General features: G+C 38.7%; 1 protein-coding gene across 1 annotated transcript in view; it reads left to right on the forward strand.

The window, feature by feature from the left end:
- LOC136036880 (protein GPR107-like) overlaps positions 1–12,058 on the forward strand; it is a 75,773-nt gene that overhangs the window by 34,907 nt on the left and 28,808 nt on the right. Inside the window, exons 7-8 of the mRNA XM_065719222.1 lie at positions 2,283–2,416; positions 8,927–9,079. Of these exons, the coding sequence (XP_065575294.1) occupies positions 2,283–2,416; positions 8,927–9,079 (287 nt within the window). The remainder of the gene's footprint in view (positions 1–2,282; positions 2,417–8,926; positions 9,080–12,058) is intronic.

Below are 12,058 nucleotides of genomic sequence, written 5' to 3' on the forward strand. Positions count from 1 at the left end.
TTCGTGCAAAATCTAGTCTGCCCATATTCTGGATTTAGGAGGAAATCAAACACTTGGCCGTAAAATATGTATAGCGAATTTAAGCAATTTGAGAATGCAATGAAAATAATATAAAAAAAAATCTTACAAATTAAAAAGTCACTTAAGTGGATTTAAGCAATTCCTGGATGCAATAAAAGTAATATCACCTATAGAAAAACTTCAAAGTTAAAAAATCACTTAGCATAAGTACTCGTTGATTTGCTTCAATTTGTAGACAATCTTGGTTTTGAGTTCATCCTTCGTAAATAGAATGTTAATGACCCCCCAAAAAATACGGGAGATTCTCGAAATTTTGGTTGAAGGGATACAGACCTAAATTCCCCCCCCCCTTTAGCATTTGTGTTAGCCCTTGGAAATATTGAATTGGATCATTCATTCCCATCTTTCCCCGACCTAGGTAACCACTTTTAAAGTTGCTACAAGAGGAAGGTGGGGGGGGGTGAATTTAGAGAGCGCAAAAATGGTGGAATTATGTGAAATAAACATGGAATAAGGCAGGAATTTTGTGATTTTATTTGGCGAAGGTACTGGGAGGAAGCCTTCTGCCAACCTCAGCCTTTGATCACCCCTGCCAACGCCAAAGATCTATCCTGGCAACGTTTTGATTATCTTCAGTTCATTTATCCTTTGACCTGCGTCACTATGATTGGGTTCAATGCATCGTGGTTGACGTCTGCCTTCTTCTAAGTAGAAAAACTTTAAGATCTGAAGAAACTGCACTAGTTTTTTTTTTTAGTATATCTCATATGGTGCTTAAATAGCTTTGGTTCACTTAGTTCTACAGTAAAAGAGGGTTCAGGTTGGAACCAGTAAAAGAAAGCTAAGTTGGCAAGATTACGTTCTAGGGATGAAGGTTGAAATACTATGAAGAATGTTTTTGACCATCTAAGTAAGGCAAGAGAAAATTTGGGGGTTCTTGATTGTAATAGGAAGAGAATTCACATAAAGAAAAGCTTGTAGAAAGTAAAAATACCATGAGAGGGAAGAAAGTTCTGATTAAGAGAGAGGTTGAGGAAGTAAAGATACAAGCCCTGAGCAGAGTGGGGTGAACGGACAGCTTTGTTAATCTTACTGTGCCTTGATGCTCCGGTTAGTTCCCGCTAATATTAGTACTAGTTTTATGTGCCTATTGGACCTTCACTTTGAGGAATCAACATATAGCTCCAAATGAGCACTCCACCATGGTTCATGACTAATGATCAGGGGCGAACAAAGATGTTTCGTAATTACTATTTTCTGGGCGTTTCCTTCTTCAGATGATGAGATTGATATGAGTGCCTACATGATTAAAGAAAAAAAAGTGTTTACGTCTTATTGCCTTTACATTTGCGGCACAAGAATAGAAAGCTTAGAATGGACTATATATTTACTTTTAGACACTTGTACAGGATTACTTAATGATTTGAATAAAAATTATCCAGAGATTCAGGAAAATTCGTTTTTTTTTTTTTTTTAGAATAGGCCCCAAATCTCTACGTCGAATGGTGAAATTATCCCTGATAAGGTGAAGTTACCTCTATTTTGTGCACCTTACTTATTCTGACCCTTGTTTTAGGCCCTCTCAGGCGGGACCAAATGAGTTTTGGTAGCCCCAGCATAAAGTTGGCATAATTTTTGACGTAGTTTCATTAAAAGAAACTCCGTTTTCAAGCTTTGAAGTAAATGTACTAGTAAATGTTTTTTGTTTTTTTTTACCGGTAATAAAAAAGATGAAAAGACAGCTATTAGTTTAGCTTGAAATGACTAATTCTTGCTAGTACAAGTATGATTCTTATTGCAATGTTTAGGCGTAAAGGTAATAAATTACTAACAGATTATTTCAAATATATTAATATGTAGTAAGTTCTTTGCTAAAATGATACTGGTTTAGTTTTATGTAGAACCTAGGAAAAAGGGAGATAAATCCACACTGGCCTAGGTCCGGTATTAAAGCCGTCTGCTTTTGTCCTTGGAGAGGGGGCTGAATTTTCTATTTATTTCATATTGGAATAGTTGGAAGGAGTGAAACATCTTCACGCAATAAAAGCTAACCTGGTATTTCTATGCCCGACCATATAATTGATGGTCTATTGAATACGATTTTTTCTTCAGATTATTTCATGAAAGGTTGATCTTAGCATAATCAAGGATTAGTTGAAATCTGTTAGACTTCCCATAAAGCCCTCTTATAGGTTAGCGTTTTCAAGTGAACAAATTAAGGGAAGAACTAGAGATTTTATTGAATATTATTTTAATTTCAGGTTGAAATAGTTGAAATGAATGGTGATAATTATTTGTCAGCTGGTGAAATGCCTTTGCCCAAGTTGTATTTCTGTGCTTCAATTTTTTATTTCTTAGCCTTCGCTGTTTGGATATCATGCCTAGCAAAGAGTAGGTAAGTATTTATTTTCAGCCTTCAGCCCATGCATAGGAATAAAATTAGGAGTATTGAGTTTTATAAAGCCAAATAAGGCCATACAACCAGGTATTCAGTAATGCGTACAAAAAATAAATTAATCGAATATTAATCTTCTTTCCCGACCCCCTCCTCGCAAAAAATGTAGAAAATCATTGAATGACCTTAATCCGGACAAGGTGTAATACCAGTCACAAACTTGTAATCAACAACCTCATAAATACTGTCATATTGCGGGCCCTCGAACTTTTCATAGACCCTCATATATTCGTCTTTAAAAAATAGATAGAAAATGGAAAAAGTGGTTTTTCAACTGAACTAAGTTGAAACATACTGGCAGAACTAAAACTAAAAGAAAAGTGGTTAAACCAAAGCCATGTAGTGTTGACACAGAATTTAGATAAAATACGTAGAAAATCAAAGAAAACAAGAAGTGGAAGTCAACTACAAAAGGTGTCAACTGAGTTACAAGGTTGTAACTAAAAGACGGACTGACAGAACTGTTGACAAAGATTGAGGATAAAGACAAATCAAGATACTGTACCGTCGATACGAATTTCAACGAATAGGTGGAAGATTAACGACAACAAATAGCGAGTTTCAATTGACTGAAAAAGGAAAACTGGCAAAGTCAAAGCGGCAGAGACAAATCAAGGACGGCCCCATATGTAATCTCTCTCTGGGCATTCCCATTTAAAAAAAAAGACCACATTCGCCAATGTAATTTGATAGTACTAAAGCGGCAAAAATATTTATTATTTTAAACTACACAGTTCCGACAAATAAAGTACAGATTTAAAACGTAATAAACAAGCTTGTAATATTATTTGAAGCTCTTAGTGTGCTCTCGCCAACTGTTTCGCTTCAGTAATTCCTGTCCACACAAATACATTCTTATAGTGCGTAAGACACAGCATAGTGTTATAGAGCACATTATTGAGCTCAGTAGAATTCAGTGTAATGTATATTAAGTTAATCCTTTCTTCATATTTATGTAAAACATTCGTATGTAGCCTTGCTGGAATTGCATGAAAATATTGAGGTGATTAAACCAGACATTTATTAATTCAAGAGGCAGAATCACTTAAAAGGGGTACTAGTGTTTTCAGTTTCCGTTCGAATTTCGCTCCAAACGTCTTCAATAGATATTGATGATAGTAACAGATTCGTTATATCTAGGGGTGACAAGAACTTGGATAAAATAATTGCAAAACCAAAGGAAACAATAAGCATAAAGTCAACTGACTGAGTTGAAACTAACTGATGTAACTATCAACAAAAAACATTGTCAACGGAAAATCGACTGTCAACGGAAACTAACGGACCTGTCGATACGAATTTAATTCTGACTACTTGTTATTATGTATTAATAATCATGCGAAATTTTCTTTTCTCCTTTTTGTCAAATAAGGATAGGTCGAGCTGTCAAGTAGCCTACAAAAGAATATGCAGAAAAGATCGCTTAGCTCTAAGAACAGCTTGTTAAGCGAAATCCTTGCAATCCACCGAACTAATAAAATATGACATAACTCGCTCTTCTACGGTGAAAGGGAAATAGTTGCATTATAGTCTACATTTTTCACTGACTTGTATTATCATCGTTTCTCTCTGAGTTACCCTTTCACCGTTACATTGAGAGGGTCGTCATATTTAAGCTCTTGTGTTTGTTTTAAAGTTTGATTTTTTATATTATCCTTGGATTTTTATTAGTAATTTTTATTTTATTATTGTGCACTGAGGACAGTCAGGCGGAGGTCTTGACCGAAGTATTGGTATTATAGTCTGCATTTTTTACTGGCTCGTCTTATCCTTGTTTATATATTCTTTGCTGTTTTTTTCGTTTTGTCATCATTAGCCAGTGTGGTCTCAGAAATTATCTACTGAAATATCCCTTCAGGACATGCAGTTCAAAGCTCATCAGTAGTCTTGATGCAGTAGAACCTACTATTGCCATTGCTAAACTTATGGACAAACGCAACCGAAAGATTTCAAAGCATGCTTGAAACCAACTTCTTCTGCACAAGTTAATTGTCAGTGTATATGTCGTTGTATAATGATCTCTTTGTCTATTTAATGCTTGGTCATTTTCCTTTTGTATGAAAATGTGTTTTTAGTAATGTTATTACCACAAAAAAAAAAAAAAAAAAAAAAATACTAGTAGTGAATTTGAATCCGAGCCGAACAATCCAAGTAACTGAAACTGAGAGTAACTGACAAAAGATCCATTTAAAGGTGCTATACTCTTTCTTGAAGTATGGTGCTGGGACCGCAACCTAGAGCAAAAGGCAAGACGACGTAACTAAAGAAAATACTCCAAGTGCTACATTTGGAGTATTGCACCATACTCCTTCTTGAAGTGTGGCGCTAGGACCCCAACCTAGAGCAAAAGGGAAGACGACGTAACTAAAGGGGATTCTCCAAGTGCTACACTTGGAGCATTGCACCATACTCCTTCTTGAAGTATGGTGCTGGGACCGCAACATAGAGCAAAAGGGAAGACGACGTAACTAAAGAGAATACTCCAAGTGCTACACTTGGAGTATTGCACCATACTCCTTCCTGAAGTGTGGCGCTGGGACCCCAACGTAGAGCAAAAGGGAAGGCGACGTAACTAAAGGGGATGCTTCAAGTGCTACACTTGGAGCATTGAACCATACTCTTTCTTGAAGTATGGTGTTGGGACCGCAACCTAGAGCAAAAGGGAAGATGACGTAACTAAAGAGAATACTCCAAGTGCTACACTTGGATTATTGCACCATACTCCTTCTTGAAGTGTGGCGCTGGGACCCCAACGTAGAGCAAAAGGGAAGACGACGTAACTAAAGGGGATGCTCCAAGTGCTACACTTGGAGCATTGCACCATACTCCTTCTTGAAGTATGGTGTTGGGACCGCAACCTAGAGCAAAAGGGAAGACGACGTGACTAAAGAAAATACTCCAAGTGCTACACTTGGAGTATTGCACCATACTCTTTCTTGAAGTGTGGCGCTGGGACCCCAATGTAGAGCAAAAGGGAAGACGACGTAACTAAAGGGAATGCTCCAAGTGCCACACTAGGAGCATTGCACCATACTCCTTCTTGAAGTATGGTGTTGGGACCGCAACCTAGAGCAAAAGGGAAGACGACGTAACTAAAGGGGATGCTCCAAGTGCTACACTTGGAGTATTGCACCATACTCTTTCTTGAAGTGTGGCGCTGGGACCCCAACGTAGAGCAAAAGGGAAGACGACGTAACTAAAGAGACTACTCCAAGTACTACACTTGGAGTATTGCACCATACTCTTTCTTGAAGTGTGGCGCTGGGACCCCAACGTAGAGCAAAAGGGAAGACTACGTAACTAAAGGAGATGCTCCAAGTGCTACACTTGGAGCATTGCACCATACTCCTTCTTGAAGTATGGTGTTGGGACCGCAACCTAGAGCAAAAGGGAAGACGATGTAACTATAGGGGATGCTCCAAGTGCTACATTTGGAGCATTGGACCATACTCCTTCTTGAAGTATGGTGTTGGGACCGCAACCTAAAGCAAAAGGGAAGACGACGTAACTAAAGGGGATGCTCCAAGTGCTACACTTGGAGTATTGCACCATACTCTTTCTTGAAGTGTGGCGCTGGAACCCCAACGTAGAGCAAAAGGGAAGACGACGTAACTAAAGGGGATGCTCCAAGTGCTACACTTGGAGCATTGCACCATACTCCTTCTTGAAGTATGGTGTTGGGACCGCAACCTAGAGCAAAAGGGAAGACGACGTAACTAAAGGGGATGCTCCAAGTGCTACACTTGGAGCATTGCACCATACTCCTTCTTGAAGTATGGTGTTGGGACCGCAACCTAGAGCAAAAGGGAAGACGACGTAACTAAAGCGGATGCTCCAAGTGCTACACTTGGAGCATTGCACCATACTCCTTCTTTAAGTATGGTGTTGGGACCGCAACCTAGTAACTAAAGGGGATGCTCCAAGTGCTAAACTTGGAGTATTGCACCATACTCTTTCTTGAAGTGTGGCGCTGGTACCCCAACGTAGAGCAAAAGGGAAGACGACGTAACTAAAGAGAATACTCAAAGTGCTACACTTGGAGTATTGCACCATACTCTTTCTTGAAGTGTGGCGCTGGGACCCCAACGTAGAGCAAAAGGGAAGACGACGTAACTAAAGGGGATGCTCCAAGTGCTACACTTAGAGCATTGTACCATACTCCTTCTTGAAGTATGGTGTTGGGACCGCAACCTAGAGCAAAAGGGAAGACGACGTAACTAAAGGGGATGCTCCAAGTGCTACACTTGGAGCATTGCACCATACTCGTTCTTGAAGTATGGTGTTGGGACCGCAACCTAGAGCAAAAGGGAAGACGACGTAACTAAAGCGGATTCTCCAAGTGCTTCACTTGGAGCATTGCACCATACTCCTTCTTGAAGTATGGTCTTGGGACCGCAACCTAGAGCAAAAGGGAAGACGACGTAACTAAAGCGGATTCTCCAAGTGCTTCACTTGGAGCATTGCACCATACTCCTTCTTGAAGTATGGTCTTGGGACCGCAACCTAGTAACTAAAGGGGATGCTCCAAGTGCTAAACTTGGAGTATTGCACCATACTCTTTCTTGAAGTGTGGCACTGGTACCCCAACGTAGAGCAAAAGGGAAGATGACGTAACTAAAGAGAATACTCAAAGTGCTACACTTGGAGTATTGCACCATACTCTTTCTTGAAGTGTGGCGTTGGGACCCCAACGTAGAGCAAAAGGGAAGACGACGTAACTAAAGGGGATGCTCCAAGTGCTACACTTAGAGCATTGCACCATACTCCTTCTTGAAGTATGGTGTTGGGACCGCAACCTAGAGCAAAAGGGAAGACGACGTAACTAAAAGGGATGCTCCAAGTGCTACACTTGGAGTATAGCACCATGCTCCTTCTTGAAGTATGGTGCTGTGACCGCAACCTAGGGCAAAAAAGAAGACAACGTAAAAAACTTAGCTAGTCCCTAGATAAGGTGGCTGTAAGTCACAGACCATCCCTAAATAAGCTTTGGCCTTGTCTCTGGTCGGTTAGTTTGGAGGTTAACAATCGCTGCCTTAAGTGCAGGTACGGGTAGATCTTAATTTAAGTAAGACTTGCTATTTTGCTGTAATTGTTAAGCTTTAGTGGGTAAACATGAGTCCTCTAAAGGTTTGGATAGGAAAGTATGTTAAATAGATAGATTATGAAAGAAAACCAAAAAGTGTAAAGTTTCGAGAATGAATAAACCCGTGTACTAAGCCGAAATTTCCACAAATTTGAAATGTTTATTAAGGATAAGAAGATCCTCCTACATGCTAGAAAAGTTTCAGCCTACAGCTAAAAACACGAAATGATTTATGAATGTAATGCATACGAAATATTAGTACTTGATTTAAGAACTTAATGTTGAGGTCGGTTAAAGAAGCTCTGTCTACAAAAAAGACAGTCTATTTGCTAAATTTGGATTTATACCGACAGCCAAGGTCGTACCCATGATTTTATCCGGGAGGAGGGGTTATAAAAGCTTAAAAACGCATCAAAAAATCATATATGCGTTTTTGCTACGTTTTTACGAGTCGGACAATTTTTTTGTGGGGGGGGGTCAAAACTCCTATCCCCCCACCCTCTGCATACAGTCTTGCCGACAGCAAAGATATTTTTTTTCTTTCTGTCGGCATTTTCGCTTTTTTTCAGTTTTTGTTTCACTTTCTTCTCTTTTCTTTCAGTCTCTGTCAGTTTGACAACTTGGTCACTTTATGTTGAAAACTTGTCTCTGTCAATATTTGTCTTGCCAAATTTTGACGATAGAGGTAAATTCCTTCTTTTCTTTTCTGTTTACTGAGAAATTCCGTTTTACATGTAAAATTTTGGTAGGTTGATGATCATACGACGTTCACTTTTGCGAAAACCAAAAAGTCTTTAGAATAAAATCCACAGCGGCTTGTTGCGGATCTTTTGTTAACTTCTTTGAAATTTATTTGATTTCCAGCTACTCAAATGAGATATTTTAGAATTGTGGAGGCCCCGAAGTCTTAAAATAACTATTCTTAAAAAAAAGGCTAAGTCAAATTTGGCTCTCTGAATCATTTCTGATGGACCTGACATTATTGTTCTATTGACATTTATCATTGATATTGACAATATTCATTGACATTTATCAGTTTTGTTTCGTTCTCTTCTTCTTTTTTGATAAGGAATGGGTTTTTATTTTCTTTCTGTAAATTGGCAATTATGCTTGAACTTATCGTAAGTTCAGACGCACTGATAGACTGTTCGCTATAAAAGAAAGATTGGTTGCAATTGCAACTGATATGTATGGGAAATTTTGGATTTTGCCGCAGAATGTGCAAGATTGTACCAGGACCTCTGAATTTGGCCAAAAAAGGTACAAATTTTCAGCGTTGGCAACGCTGGAGAGAAACCTAGTTTACAACCTAATGGCATTTTGAAGGTTGTCTAAACAATAATTTAATTTTGATATCCTTTTTTCAGTAAGCAGGAAGTGTATAAGATCCACTACTTGATGGCCCTTTTGGTGTTCCTAAAGGCTGTTTCATTGGCCCTACATGGTTTGAATTACACATTTATCAGACGGGATGGCTATCATATTGAGGCCTGGGCAGTTTTGTACTATGTCACGCATCTGTATGTATTTTGTATTCTTATTTTAGTTTCTTTACATATTTTTCCTTCTATTTTTTCCAGTGATTTGGAAAAAACTACTAGTCGAATAAATATTACAGTACGATTTCATCTTTTTATTTTTACAGTTTTTTATGAACATAGCGTCTTTCAATTTATCTATGCCGCTTCTCAAAAGTCAATATTCGAAGTCTATTTGCCCTCCCCTACTTATTTTCTCTTGACAATTGGGCTCTAGAATTGACGAATATGAATCTTCGTACAACATTTTTAAGTTTGTGCTCTATCCTGAAGATCTATCCACCCAAAAATAAATTTTTTACGACAATTTCCTCGTCAATCATGTTTGTTATTCGAAGTATATAAACTCCTTCTAGTCTGAGAACCACTAGCCGAAAATGTGACTAGTAGGTGATCAGTGAGCTGGAGAATATTTGACGACGAAATATGTGGCAAGCGATAGTGCTAATTACGAAAATGAATGGTACATCCCCCACTGGATGGTGCTAGTCTTTCAATCTTGACAAAAAACACGCTTTTGGCTCTTAGAAAATAAGTTCTGCAAAAAATTTCAGCAATGATCGTGCAGCCTAGGGCAATCAATACCAGTGACTACGAGTGCCCTGCAATGCTGATGAGCTTTGAGCTTGCAAATTGGTTGTTTTTAGTCACAAAAAAAAATACTTGCTATGATTATACAGGTTATACTATGACTACTTCTAATGGCAACCACAAGCTATTTCGCGTAATATATTTAATAACAATCAAACTTTTAAATATACTCAGCATGTCAGATTTTTGTACCCGAGTCTAGATTATAAATATAAGAAACTTTGGAAATTACAGAGCTAGAAAAATTAATTATAGAGCATAAAAAAAGCATTCAAACATTTTCCACCGCAGCCACAAAGTAAATCAGAAGGTCTACTTCCCACATACGAGCAATTTCCTGTATATCGCTTGCACGCGCAGTCAACAGGAACCACACTATCTGGGAATGTCTTAAGGGTGGACGCATCTGGCCTAACCTCATCATCCTGGAATGTCCATAAAAAATATAGGGGATCTAGAATTTGTGGCTTTGGTTGGTTTGCTTGTAAAAAAAAAAGTCCGAATGGAAATAAACGCGCATAACATGGCACTTTTAGCTTTATATATAAGCTCCAGCTTTCGAGGGTATAATTGTACTCGAAAGTCTTCTGGAGAGGTAAATAGGTGTTGATATTTACCATGTATGGTGACTGTGACTTCCAAGCAAGTAAAAAGAAAGCTCTCTTGCACAGAAGGATCAAGTTTTGACCTCTCTATCTCTTTCACAAGCATTTCCTGCAATCCCCATTTCTCGGGCGCCACTCTTTTTCCTTTAGAAGACATAAAACCAACTGTATCACAGCTCAAGATATATGAAGAGGGCACATAGAAAAAACTAGATTGTTTGGTAAATCCCTGCAAAGTTGAAGTGTATGCACTGAATATTCACAAAATCTTTCCATTTTTCATTTATCCGAATAATAGTTTATAATGGTTCTTGAGGGGTATGATATAGCAAAACGACAACAATCTCTGTGTCATTCACATCAACAATTACAATACCGATACTCCTTTTGAAGCAGTCCTTGTGCAACACAACTCTAATATCTTCCTCATTAGGGTACAACTCAAGTCCTATTAAAAGCATTTATCACTACTTTCATCCAGTCTTGAAAGCATCAAGAGAGACAGACATTTAAATCTACTTGCAGCACACGGAGCAAGCTTTCTAATTCGTCAAAAAAGTTCAATCAGCTTTGCCTTTGCCTTTGCCTTGGACTTTGATAGCATCAAGTTTCAATCATCTATCTTTGAGTGTCTACCTAGAGGCTACAGATGTGTATTGAGATCCTAGTGTTTTGGCAACCAGCCAAGCCGTCAAGCATATCTAATTACAGGAGAAAAGAATGAACCTGGATTCCAGAAAAGACTTCACTTTAAGAACAGCTTTGTGCTGCTATAAGAAGGGCGATTCTCGTGGTGTGTGACATCAAAGTCACTTTGAGGCATATTACGCAGCTTCTCACTGAATGCAGCTGAGACTGCTTTGCAAAAAGGGAGAGTTGAGTCCAGCTCACAAGTTCCATTTCATTCATGGTAATCCCTGTCATTCCACCCATGGTCTGTTCAGTCAGCTTTGCCTTTGCCTTGGACTTTGATAGCATCAAGTTTCAATCATCTATCTTTGAGTGTCTACCTAGAGGCTACAGATGTGTATTGAGATCCTAGTGTTTTGGCAACCAGCCAAGCCGTCAAGCATATCTAAGTACAGGAGAAAAGAATGAACCTGGATTCCAGAAAAGACTTCACTTTAAGAACAGCTTTGTGCTGCTATAAGAAGGGCGATTCTCGTGGTGTGTGACATCAAAGTCACTTTGAGGCATATTACGCAGCTTCTCACTGGATGCAGCTGAGACTGCTTTGCAAAAAGGGAGAGTTGAGTCCAGCTCACAAGTTCCATTTCATTCATGGTAATCCCTGTCATTCCACCCATGGTCTGTGCATCCAAATTATAATCTTCGCATAGGTTATATTGCATGATCACGGGATATGGGATTGAATGTGGCATTTTGCCTATTAAAATTGAATTGCAGAATTCCTGGTGTACTCCTGCGGATATCTCACATTTATAGTGACCACATGTAACTAAATAAGGAAGGATTTGGTCCACTCCAGTAAGGTCACTACGCTAAAACAGCCACAAAATTAGCATGATTTTTTTTTGTACTGTTTCCAGAACCTACTGGGTCTTGAGCTTCCACAGGAATTCTCAAACATTTCCAACCATGGTGATAATGTGGCAAGTTTTTGCCTAAGTCACTGAAGGTTTTTATCAATCGGAGTATCCTCTCTTGAGATTTTAAGTTCTGCGCTAACTCTCCAATTTCTTCGAAAATAGTAATGCTCAGTGAATCGTCTCATTTGGTACACAAAATCTTCAGAAGGTTCCCA

Source organism: Artemia franciscana, chromosome 16 (genome assembly GCF_032884065.1).
Source record: "Artemia franciscana chromosome 16, ASM3288406v1, whole genome shotgun sequence".
Taxonomy (NCBI): domain Eukaryota; kingdom Metazoa; phylum Arthropoda; class Branchiopoda; order Anostraca; family Artemiidae; genus Artemia; species Artemia franciscana.